The sequence below is a fragment of the Impatiens glandulifera genome, chromosome 5 (assembly GCF_907164915.1).
Source record: "Impatiens glandulifera chromosome 5, dImpGla2.1, whole genome shotgun sequence".
Taxonomy (NCBI): Eukaryota; Viridiplantae; Streptophyta; class Magnoliopsida; order Ericales; family Balsaminaceae; genus Impatiens; species Impatiens glandulifera.
This window is the reverse complement of record NC_061866.1, coordinates 4,673,362-4,687,244: the sequence shown is the minus strand read 5'-3', so window position 1 is coordinate 4,687,244 and position 13,883 is coordinate 4,673,362. Positions and strand designations below refer to the sequence as shown.

Genomic DNA, 13,883 nt, shown 5'->3' with positions numbered 1-13,883 from the left:
CTGGTTTCTGAGTCTGTTCAATTCTGAGTTGAGCCATAAGGCGTTTTTCTTCAACAGACAAACTTCCCATTTCAATGAGATGAGCAATGGCTTGCTCATCTTCCGGTAGAATAAGATTGAAATCATCAGAATTTTGCATCGGATCGTCTTCATCTGAAGAGTTACCGAATGGATTAACCCTTGAGCAATCTGCTTCATGAACATACCTGAGAACGATTGAGATATAGTCATGCATAATTTCATCAAGTCTCTGTAAAGCCTTCTCCTCTACATCAGCATTCTTTTCCAAAGGATTGAAGTTGGCTTTTCTCGTTTTGAGAACTAGAAAAAGAACCCGCCCTCTGAGATTGGCTTCAACCAGCTCTTTTCTCTTTAGAGCTTCATAAACCTCAGAAGTTTTAGCCCATTTCAGGACTCGCTTTTCAATGTTGACCAACTTCAACCATTTCTCGCTTATTCCTCTTCCTTTGATGACTTGATCATACCTGTTGGACATTCTGTTCATAACCCATGTATCGAAGATATTGATCTTCGCAACAGCTTTCACGTAGGCCTGATCCAACATAAAGTTAACAATGCATGTTGCCTCTTAGACCTCCTCATTAGAATTGGTTGCGATTGCCTTGCCTTTTCCAATAACCTATACAGGTTTTGGAGTAGGCCTCGGTTCTCCGATAATTATTCCAGCAGCTCTTCTAGAGGCTCTCATTATCTCATGAGGAGTTAGGGGTTTTGCAAAGAGCCTAGATAGAGCGTTAGACTAGACTATCTTTCCTGTCACTACGGAATCTACTTGAACTCGTTTGGGTACTGGTGGCTCTTCATTTTGCAAGGGGAGAGCCTGATCACATATGGCAACAACAACAAGGGTATGAAGAACACCCTGCTCTATTTCGACAATAATTGTAGCTTCAACAGCTACAAGATTAGTTTGACGGACAGGAGATGGAATCCTGTCTAGATTTTCAATGTTTGGACCAACTGACTCAACAGTTGGCCCAACAGCAAGTTCCACTAAAGGAATAGAAATAGATAGGTCTTGTTCCACCATAGGAACAATAAACTTGGGCACTTCGGCCTGTGATGGAGTAAGGGTTACCTTGGACGAAGCCTTCAAAGACGTAAACGCCTTAGGCGCCTTTGACTTTTCTCCTCTAAAAGAGGGGGACTTTGCTGGCTTTCTCAACTGGCTTGTAGGGGAAGACAGGGGAGACATCAGAATAGCAGCAAGTGCGGAAGGACCTTACTTTACTCTGGACTCAACTACCCCAGAATCTTTCGTCCTTTTCATTATACTCTATTAAATAACAAATCAAATTAATTTATATAAAATTTTTAAATTTTAAATATATTATATGTATATTTTATTAAATAAATAAATAAATATGAATATTTCAAATTTAATTATATATATATATATTTATTTATTTAATTACATAATATATGAAATTCTATAATATTTTTTAATTTAAGATATATTGTCATAAAATTTTAATTTTTTTATTTATTATTATTATTTAATAATTATATCATATATAATTATAATTATATATATATAATTCATATAATTAATTATTAATAAATTCATATATATATATATATATATAATTATTAATTATATTTTAAATCTAATAAAAATCATTTAAAAATTATATAAACTATTATATTAATATATTATCATTAATGATACATAATATTATATATCTTTACTAGTTTCTCTCTAATCTCTCCACTTACCACTTATTGATTTTTTTCATTAATTTTTAAATTCTAATTTCTTCTTTTTCATAGTATTCTTTATTTTTACTAAATCTTAAAATTTATTAATATTTTTTAATTTTCATAAACACTAAATCTTATTAATATTTTTATTTTTACTTTCCCTAAACTATAGAAAATATTCCTTCGTGTATAATTTTTATTATTATTTTATCTCACTTTTATTCCTCATATAAAATAAATACAAATAACTCAAAAATTACAAATAAATTCTCATAACAACTTAAAATAAAAATATTAAATAATTTTTTTTTGTTAAAATAATAAAATTTATTCAAACATTTTGCTGAAATAATAAAATATAATATAACAAAATCTATACAAAAAGTTTCAGTAATAAAATATGCAAAATTAAAAAAAATATTAAAATTTAAAATAATACATATCAGAATAAGTCTTAAAAAAGAAATTAAAATTTAAAAAATTAAAAATATGAATTAAACTATGATTGGAAGCTTATCAAGTATTGGAGAACACTCTTAGACTTAAGTAAGCTTTTTAGATGTCTGGAATGGATCCAAACTTTAAGGCCTTACACAAAAGTTCCAAAAAATCAAAAGCTTGCGAATTTTCTGAAACTTTTGATTGTAAATTGGAGATGGATTCTCTCTTAGTTTCGGAATTATTGAGGGAGACTATTTATAGCATCCCGAAGTCGGTTGATCTATCCAAGTGGATTGAATCAGCCAAAAGTCATTAATGACATTTTGGTTGTTCTTGGATCAACTTGCTGGAATCGGTAGTGATTATGCTTGAGGTTATAAAGGAAATGATCACCGTGGTAGGGTGACCATTTCACCTTTTGAATCATCCGAAAAGGTGGAATAACAATTGAGTTCTATCTTTGAAAAATCAAATATTGGATTCGTTCTTATCCCTCCAGCGATCGCAGCGAAGAAGACGTTCCATGCATAAAACGACGCCATTTCAAGGGAAAACACGGACGCGTAGCATTCTGTCCGCGTTCCATCTGGGTTTTGTCGCGTCCCAGAAGTTCTGTTGCAATTCAGCTAACGGGTGTTAGCTGATTCGTGCTACGCAGACGCGCGTTCCTTCGGTTGTAGCAAGCGACGCGGACGCTTCTGAGGCGTTGGATGAAAATACAGTGCCTATCTAAGTGCTTCAGTTTCAGTTGTAGCCTTTTCACAAAATTTCGGCTACACCTGATTACAAATTTTATTTTTTATTTAAAACTTTAAGGGTTTGTTTGAAATTGATTTTTCTTTTACCCTTTTGACTTTAATTTTGATCTTTTAAAATACACAACATATTTAAATAAATATAAGAAATATTTTCCCAATATATTTTTTATTTTTTATTTTTTTTTATATTTTCTGATTAAATAAATAATTTTTGAGGATGAAATTGGTACCTCATTTCATCTTAGGCTTTGGTCTTGAAGTTAATTATTTTAATTTTATTATTTGAAAATAAATCAAAATAATTATTATAATTTTATAAATAGTGTATTTAAATTTTTAGTGTTTACAATATTATTTTTAAATGACCACAAATTTGTTTCGAGCTAAGCCTTATAAGTCCCTAGTAGAGTCGTCATAGAAGCTTGACCAGCTTGATTTATCGGATGTTTATTTTTCAATATATTAATGTTATTTTAAGAGCGTTTGGTTCATGAATTAATATTTGAAAATAAAAAATCAAAATATTTTGACTTTAGACTATAGAGTCACCGTCTAATATTTCGAAAATTAGGAAAATATTTTGTGTAATTATACGATTTTTTGTTTGTCAGCATGGAAGTAGCATTAGTTTTTTTTCAGCATGAAAGCATATCATTTTTCTCTCTTGCTTCAAAGTGTTTTTGTTTGTTTGTCTGTCAGCTAAAAGCCTTCTTTTATTTCTCCCCTTTAATCCTCCACCGAGCAACCTCCTTTTATTTTATGTTCCGACGTCCCATTTTTATTTATTGATTAACATCACATGCATTGCCTTACATGCATCTGTACGTGGGTCTAATGTGCATTGTCATACGCTGTATTATTTATTATTAATTAGTGAGAGAGAACAAATAAGGAAAGTAAATCTTGATCAATTATTCTATTTTTTTAACATTTTTTTTTATTCTTTTAAATTAAAATTTTATATTTGTATCATTTGTACGTAGTAATCTTTCTTTTGTTTATTTTTAGTTTAGTATATATATATATATATATTGTGATTTGATATTTTTATTTTGAAATATCATGTTTTAAATGATAAATAGTACGATAGTATAATATTTTCATTATAAAAATTTGTTTTAGCTTGAATTCGAGTTCGAACTCTCACTTTGAAAACTTAATTATTTTTTTTATCAAACTTTTGAGTCGAGCTTTTAGTAAATAGTCGAGTCGAGTTCGAGCTCAAAATTTTATCTAAGATATATATAACATTTATTTTACTAAACATATATTTATATTATATATTATAATCTTTATAAGAGCAATAAGATTCTAAATGGATTAATAAGTTTTTCGGATCTAACATCTGATAACGTCGTGATAATGATATTCTGAATGATATTTAATGATCTATATTAATTGATTTAACTTCTTTTTTTAATTCTTTCCAACAAATAGTCCAAAAAAATTATAAAGACAAATACATTTTATAAGTATCGTCCTTTAATTGTCTCAATTCATGTCTTCCAATATGTCAAATTTCAAAAATAAACTTCAAAATACTTACTTATAATAAAGTTTTATCTACTAACTGAGTTTAAACCAAAAAAAAACACAATTAAAATTGACCCCAAAAAATAGCTCACTTATCTATTTTGCTCTCACCAAAAAAAAAAAACAAAAAAAAAAACAAAAGAAGAGAACTCAAATTACATCTTAATATAATTTATTTTATAAATTATCTTGTTATTAATTGTTTTAAAATTTTACCTAAAAATCAATAAAAGTGTCTTTAATTTATGCAGAGAATCAGGTTAACTTTCAAAATTAAAAATTATTCTTTAATATTTTATTATAATTTATTTTTGTAAGAAGAGCTTATAAATCCCTCAAAATTAACTCAAATATGTTCTAAATTATATAAATCCCTCTAACTATCTAAATCTCTCAAAAGTGTCCCAATTTTAATTTGTCTTACTCATATTTGACCTTGTTATATGATAGTTAGACTTGTCTCCATCTTAACTACTTTAATGGATTTGGATTTAGTCAATAAATTTATATCTGATTTTTTTTTTTTTAAATATTACAAAATGTATAGACTAATTAATGCAACTAAACAAGAGATTTTTTTTAATGATTACAAATTAATATGGATTTATGTGAATAATATATAATGTAACATTGCCTGAATGCCAACTTATAAATTAATTGTAATGTTTATTTTCAATTATATATTTTTTTTATTTTTAATTTTTAGAAAAGTTAAATAATATTGAAATCAAGAAACAACATTGGAAATTATTAATAAATAATTTAAGGTACATTATTGAAAGAAAGAAAAAATGACCCATCTTCCACACAAGACAAATTGATTTTACATTGAAATACATACTATTATTCAAAGCAACTGACATAAATACTCGCCATAGACACAATTTTGTAAGCATGAAGAAGATCACACAATTTTGTAAGCATGAAGAAGATCAATCAGCTTTTGAATGATTCAAAAGCTTTTGCCGCCCTAAGAACAATCTGATAATAAAAGGCAGCTATGGCCGCTCCGATGAAGGGTCCGACCCAGAAGATCCATTGGTCATCCCAAGCTTTGTCTTTTCCGTAAATCACCGCCGCCCCAAAACTCCGAGCAGGGTTGATCCCGGTGCCGGTTATTGGGATCGTCGCCAAGTGAACCATGAAGACGGCGAATCCAATAGGAAGCGGCGCCAGAATCGGTACGTGCGAGTCACGCGCTTTTCTCTTGGGGTCGGTTGCGGAGAAAACAGTGTAAACAAGGACGAAAGTTCCAATAATTTCGGCTCCAAGTCCGGTGCCGATGCTGTAGCCGGCGGCAAGCTCGTTGGCGCCGCCGCCGTATTTGACATAGTAAGCCGTCTGAAACGCCTTGACCAAGCCACAGCCGCAAATGGCTCCCAAGCATTGAGCCACTATATAGAACACGGCTCTGATCACGGACACCTTACGAGCCAAGAATAGACCGAATGTGACTGCTGGGTTTATGTGCCCACCTGTAAAATTGTATTAAATTAGTTTTAGACAATCTTAAAGAGACATCTATAGTTTTGAAATGAAATGTTACTGACCGGAGATGCCGGCGGTGCTGTAAACGAGGACGAAGATCATGCCGCCGAAAGCCCAGGCAATGCCTAGAATCCCGACGCCGCTACATTGATCGGTTTCGGATTGGCTTTTGTAGCCGATGACGGTGAGGACAGTGATGTAGAGGAAAAGCAGAGTGGCTACAAATTCTGCGATGGTGGCTCTGTATAATGCCCATTTTGTTAGCTCCTCCGGGTCAAAGAGGGGTACCGGCGGTGGGTCTTTGTAATCCTTGGGGAGGAATTGATCTCCATCTTCGACGTCTTTACCCATCGTCAAATCTTGCTCGTTTTTTTTTCTATGAGGAAGAGAGAGTGATGAGTGGTTATGGGTTGAGTGAGATACAATGACTCATAAATGGTTACTATTTATAATATGTTTTTTTTACCCATCGGTAAAATCTTGTTGTTTTTTTCTATGAGGAAGAGAGAGTGATGACTGGTTATGGGTTGAGTGAGTTACAAAATCATAAATAGTAACTCTTCTCTACTCTTCTATTCTAGAGCTATCTTTCTATTATTGTTTTTTTTAATCAATTCAAAATAATTGAACTCACCAGAATTATTTCATTTTTGTCGCTTGCTCTTATCCCACCTTTTCTAAGTTTATCCATCTCCTTGTATAGATTCTTTATGAGAGTAGATCTCGTCAGCCTCTGATTCGCCTAAAACAACCCGAAAACACAACAAATCTAATGCCAATTTCAAGTAACAACAACTGGAAAACATAAACACAATTGAATGATAGCTAACCTCTGGTTGGTTCTTGATGTTCTTAGCCTTAAAAGCAAATCCTAAGGTGTTCATGGTTTGTTCTGTAGTAATCATGCAAGTCTTTGATTTTCCTCTTAATGAATCCCTCATTAACCTTGTTAATTTGCTGTCCCTGTTAAAAGAAAAAATTGTAATTTTAGACTTCAGCTCTGAAATCAATGCGTTTGTTGTTGTTGTTGTTCATCGTTTTACCTGTATGGGACGTGGTCTGAATTATCAACATGTGCATTAATAACGCGTCCAAGAGTAAGCAAACTCTTGTTAAGCTCACCAACCTCCCTTGCCCTTTGCTGAAAGATCTCATTTCCATTAAGAGACGATAAATTAAACATCTTCTGAACCAGCAAGATCGATGAAATTCAACTTTCCATACTTAACAAGGTCCATTCCGTCTAGGGTTTGCTCCTTAATTTGGATGGAAATGGAAAGTATTGATAGTGTGAACGTTTGCTTTGTTCATTCAAAATAGTATCCATTGTATGCTTTCTGGACCAACCTTTCTCCAAAACATCGTGCATTTCGTCTGCATTGCAGACAGTTGTTTCTAACATGAAAGTTATAGACTAAATTATTTTAACAAAAATTAATATAACAAAATAATAAAACCTAATTATGCATATATTTATTATTGAAATTTGAACTCCGATATTTAGTAGTATACTAGAGTACTAAAACCATGAGAATTATTTAAAATAAGAGTATTGAAATCGACGTTACTGTTATCGAGATTCAGATCTCAAATAGGTAGATATGACCCCATTTAATTTAAGCTCGTCTAATTTTATCGTGATGATTAACCAGATGTCACAACATAAAAATATGTGAGCTAAAATCTTGTTCAAGGATAATTTCATCCCGCTTAACTTTTTGAGATTTAGAATGAGTTCTAGACGAAGACGAATAATTAAAGTATTTGTTTCAATCGGCTCAAATAATGACGAATTATCAATTTTGACTTAAATTGTTTTTTCCCTACCTCTATGAATTTAACATTTAAAAGGTTATTGAATTACAAAATTTTAACTTCTATATATTAGATACTAAAAAAATTATTATTATAAAATAAAATAAAAATAATTATACACAAATATTTATAACACTTCAAATATCAATATAATAATAAATAAAATATGATGCCCTGAAAATTATACAAATATAGTGAGAGAATAGTTTTAATGTAAAACGGATAAATAAAAATTTCAATTTTAACTTTAGAAATTATAGAAATTTTTTAAATGTGTTTCAAAATTTTAAATTAAGGCTGATTTTTAATATTAGGGTTAGTCTCCATATTTTTTAATTAAAAATTAATTATATAACTTGTTGGTGAATTGATTGTTTTATTATTATATAATTCTTACTTGTGGAATACTAATTGCTTTATTTTTATTATATAATAAGTAATATTATGTTTACAAATTTCCTTTCCAAACCCAATATTTCTTCTACATCAGACTTGTTTTATTCTTCACAAGGTCAACAGAACTGTCCTTTTCTTTCATTAAAAATTATTCTCCATCATAATTTTATTTTATAATTATTTAACAAATTATAAAAGTAGGACCATAGTTACAGCCATGATGGAGATGTACGTGACCCCCACCCTATAAATATAGCCTTGTTCAAATTGATTTTTTTTTTTTTTAAATTCAGATGAAGTAAAAAATAATAGTTATAATTTTGAAAAGAATATAAAAAAAAATTAAAAAATATTGATATATATAAATAAAATAAAAAAATAATAATTTAAAATAAAAAATATTTTAGTATTTTTGTTAATGAAATAAGTAATGTGATTGTTTAGAAGTAATTAATTAAAAAAAAAAATGATTTTGTATAAATTATTTAAAAAAAATTTAAAACAACCAGGCTATGTGTTAAATGTAATTTTGTTCTTTTTCTATTTTAAGAATATTTATAAAAAAAGGATGTACTTTTCTTTATTTTTAGTTGAATTATTAAAATTTTATTTTAATTCAATTTATACTTTTAACTTATTAATTTATAAAATTAACCTTTATAATTATTAGCATGAACTAATATTTTTAATCTGTTTAGAAATGTTTTATAAATTGTTTAAATTTATCAAATACTAAAATTGTATCAAATATTAATGATATTTTATAATTTAACCCATTTTATGGGCTACTAATCGGTCAGAACAATTTTTGCACAATTAGAATTATGGCTTAACAATTTACTATTCATTAAATATTTTTAGTTTAAAATAATAGTCCTTTATGTTTGGGCTTTGGTCCAACATTATAACCCTATTTGTTTTTCTATTTGAACTCTTTTGAAACAATATTTATTAATCAAGTTTGAATGAATCTTATGGCAATTTCACTTAAATGAATCTTTATACCAATTTAAGAAATTGGTTTGTATCAGTTTTGTTCAATTGAATTAGATTGAAAAAATGGAAAATTCTAAAATTTGATTTTATATCTTTTGGTGGTAAGAAATTATGTTATAACATATGCCACTCTTATATATCAAAACTGTATTAAGACAATTAATTGTAAAAGAGATATGTTAAAAGTCCATTCTGATAGAAACTTTTTGATCTCATATGATTTTATAACTTTACAACAGTAGGAGGGGTTGTCCATCAAAACAAATTAGTTCTTATCATCAATTAATAATATTGAATGCAAATTTTGAAAGAAATAATTATTGAAAAATTTAGTGCCATTTGGACTGCAAATCACTCGTTTAATTAATTAAAATATTAAGATATCACTACTTTATTTTAATAAAATTTAAATTTTAAATACAAAAATAATATTATAATAATTCAAACAATTAAAAACTCAAATAACTTATTTTTTCATCCTAACAATAATTTTTTTTTACAAAATCTAAAGTAACACTTCAATAACCAACATAAAAAAAGAAGCTCTTAGGGTGATTAAGTGATTCTGTCAATTTTGTCACTTATATTTTATTGTTATTAATTTTTTGAGTTCGATGTTGTTATTTATGTTTTTTGTTGTTGTTGAGCTTATGTTAATGTTTGATGTTATGTAATTATTTATGTTGTTGTTTTTCAATTGAAATTTTTGGTATCAATTGTTTATGTATCTTGGTGTTGTTATTGTTGCTGAAATCTCATGGTGGCCAATTATTTTTATTTTACAAACTCACAAGCTTGTTGATAACCCAATTACCCAAGTATGATTGTATGTGTTTGGGCTTTTATGTATATTGATCCAACACATTTATTTTATTACTTTCTTATAATTATATTTACTTATAACTTAACTAACTAAGATTAAATATAATTTAAATGAAGAGAGTTTACTATAAAAAAAATCATATATTTAAGGTTCAATTTTTTTTTATTAATATCATTTACAATTAAAATCATGGTATGATATATACCTAAACGTTTATTATTGAAACTAAAAAATAACAATTATATTAATATAAGGATATAATTAATAATATTAAGTTATAAATTAAAATTATAATTATAATTATAATTATAATTATAATTAAAATTAAAATGATAAATAACAATATTGTCAACTCATATATCATCCACCAATAAATAAAAATTTCAATAATTTTATTTTTTTTCTTGAATCACCAATGAATTATTAATATTATCAATTACTCAAAATATCCTGGACATATAGTCAATTAAGATTTACTTGCATTTATCATTTTTACTCAAAATATCCTGGACATATAGTCAATTAAGACTTACTTGCATTTAATAAGTCTAATAAATAAGTATGTATAATGTTAAAGATCATAATCTCATTTTATCAATCAATATTCTCTTTCCTATTATACCGTTTGTATTCTATCATTTAAAATAATCAAATTGAATATCTTAATGTGGTGAATGTTTTATTTTTATTTGGTAGCTCGATGAGCTCCCAAGTCTGATTCGACGTCAAAAAGTTTATCTCATTTTTTATTGTATACTCTCACTTAATCAATTAATATAATTTATTATTTCCTCGCAACATTCAGATTCACCTCTATATGTCAACAAGATATAGTTTAGAGATGAAACTACATCTTGACTGGTTTTCGATTTTTGACGATTTTCTCAACTGTATAACTGGTGTTTGCTAATTTGACTATAGGGTCACGTTCTCAACAATTTTATCTTCAACAACACATTGGTCTTTTTCGATAGTCGGTATATTTTCAACAAAAATACGATCTCTAACTTCAATAAATTTTAATTTAAAATTTTAGTTACTATTTATTGCTCTTATATGTTCTCAACTATTTAGTAGAGATTCTAACAAAATCAGGGCACTAACTTCGTCCCCCAAACCAATCTCAACATATAGTAATTGATTCACAATTGTATTGAATTCATTCAAATGAGTAGTGATAAAAGTACAATAAACTATTCTTAAATAAATTGTTTTTTCATTAAATATACATTGTTCACTAGTAGAAAATGAAGTTTTGGTAACGAATGTTAGTAACGGCGCTATAGCGCCCTTACTGAAAGTTTTTATCAATAACGATTTAATATATCCGTTACTGTTATCAAGATATCAGTAACGGCCATTTAAATTCGTTACTGATAAGTGCATATCAGTAACTGTCATAAGGAATAGCTGTTACAGACACTAGTGTTTTTATTCTTTTTTTTCGAAATGAGAATATCAGTAACGGTTTTAAGGATAACCGTTACTAATATGCATTCATTAATTTTTTTTCACAATAGGTATCAGTAACGGTTTTCGAAAACACTTACTGATACATACATTTGTAACGGTTATACTAAAACCGTTACTAATATCTAAGGGGTATCAGTAACGGTTTTCGAAAACCCTTACTGATACATACATTTGTAACGGTTATACTAAAACCGTTACTAATATCTAAGGGGTATCAGTAACGGTTATCCTTAAAACCGCTACTGATATGCATTCATTTATATTTTTTCACAAGAGGTATCAATAACGGTTTTCGAAAACCTTTACTGATACATACATATTATCAATAACCGTCATTTCCTTTTCTTTCATCTCTTTTTCTTCCTCAAATACTCTCTGCACAAATCTTTCCACATCAATTTCTCCATTCTCTTTCATCTCCCCTTCTTCAATCGACAAATTCGGCAGTCTAGAAATCTTCCTAATCAATTCTCAATCAACACCTTTGAAGAAAGCATGGCGTTTAATCTCCTCAATCCCTAACCTCTTCATCGGATCCTTCTTGAGAAGCTTCTAGATCAGATCTCATATAAACATCGTCTCTCTGACTAGACATGGCGATTATGAAGTATTTTGTTAAGGTATCCTTTCTGTTTATTCCTTTAAAAGGAGTTATACCGTATAACATCTCATATAGAACAGTACCTAAGCTCCACCAGTCGACGGCGAAATCATGGTCGTTTCCATGTATAATTTCCGGCACAATATACTCCTCCGTGGCGACGAACGATTCTGATTTTGTAGGGATGGAAGCGAGTTCATGTACGGTTATTGTTGTTGTTGAATCGTCTTCTGGTGTTATGCCGGAGTTGTAATATTTCTGAAATCAGAATAACCGTTTCTTTTTCTTGTTATTTTCCGGCGGAGATTGTTTCGTTGTATGACGAATTAATTGTGGAGATTTTATAGTAATTTTTGTTGAAAGATCGAAATCGATTAGCATTAAATGACTATTTTCTTGGATCATTATGTTTTCCGGCTTTAAATCTCTGTATACAAATCCTAATCTATGTAAATATTTTAATTCTAGGACCAATTCAGCAGAGTAGAATCTGAGGTAGAAGGAATTGATTGAGTTAAGTTAAGTAAGATTAACAACAATTGAATTGATGATTCTCTTCATTTCATTACTTGATGATGTTATCAAAGAACATCTTCTCAGTTTGTGAATGATTGTGGTTTTTGGATTATGATTGTGGTCTTTAAATTGTGGTTTTGGATTATATGAATAGTTTGTAAAATGGATAATTATTATTGTTTATATAACTACAAATATGAAATATTCGGGAAAAAAACGATTATATTTTTAGTAACGGTATTAACATAAGAAAATTGTTACTAGTAATATATCAGTAACAGTTTTATAAATAAGAAAATCGTTACTAGTAATATATCAGTAATAGTTTTATAAATTAGAAAACCGTTACTGGTAATATTTTATCTGTAACGGTTTAACCTTGGCTAAAACCGTTACTAATGTTTATCTGTAACGGTTTAACCTTGGCTAAAACTGTTACTATTGTTAGAGGAGTATCAGTAACGGCTTTCGAAAGCCGTTACTGATATTAGAAGAGTATCAGTAACGCTTTTTTCTATAACGAATGGTAACAGTTTTATTCGCCGTTACAGAATGTTATTAGTAACGGCTTTTAAGGCTTTCAGTAACGGTTTTCGCCCTTACTGATACCCCTTTTTCTACTAACGTTGTTAGTAGATGATTTCTCATACATGTCATAAAGAACTTTCATCAGACCCATGGTGGTCTTCTCCGTTGCTCCCTTGTGAGTAACAGTCTTGGCTAGCGTCAATCAGACAACTCTCAAAACCTGTCTATCAATGAATTTACATTTAACTTCATTCGTCTTCACTGGTTTCAAACTCAAAATTACATGAAGCTTCTTTCCGTAGATATAATCTTCAATCGGCATCCTCTAAAATACATAATATGTTCCATTGAATCTTTCAATATCATGGCATATACTATTCTCGCCTCTCATCGTTTCAAATGCTCCGATCTAGCCTAACATCTCTAATACCAGTTGTTAGAATTTGGACCCCTAAATCTAACATACTGAAACGATCTATAAAAATACAAGAAAATAAGAACACAAGAAGACACATATTTATAGTGGTTCACTCAAAATGAGTTATGTCAACTTCAGCCGCCATCTGATTTCACTGTGAAGAAGAAGAAAAACATAGTTTTGTCTCACATTGTTTATCACTCTAGAATTATATCTTAATCTGTAAAATCCTTAACAATAACATATTTATAGGGTAAACATTTATGTAATAAAATTTAAATAACTTTTGGTTAGGTCCAAACTCAAACACAAACCCAATAACCTCTAATTAACTTCTTAGAGTTTATTATAAGTGTATGCTCTATAACTCAACAT

At 29.1% G+C, this 13,883-nt stretch overlaps 1 protein-coding gene and 1 pseudogene across 1 annotated transcript; both read right to left on the bottom strand.

Moving 5' to 3' along the window:
* Window positions 1–5,175: 5,175 nt before the first annotated feature.
* Window positions 5,176–6,308, bottom strand: LOC124938451 (aquaporin PIP2-2-like). Its single transcript, XM_047478895.1, has 2 exons — window positions 6,005–6,308; window positions 5,176–5,929 (listed from the first exon to the last, which is right to left on the bottom strand). Exons 1-2 carry the CDS (start codon window positions 6,291–6,293, stop codon window positions 5,391–5,393), a joined length of 828 nt encoding a protein of 275 aa, XP_047334851.1. The 5' UTR covers window positions 6,294–6,308; the 3' UTR covers window positions 5,176–5,390.
* Window positions 6,309–11,916: 5,608 nt separating this feature from the next.
* On the bottom strand, window positions 11,917–13,412 carry LOC124938888 (annotated as a pseudogene).
* Window positions 13,413–13,883: the final 471 nt, after the last annotated feature.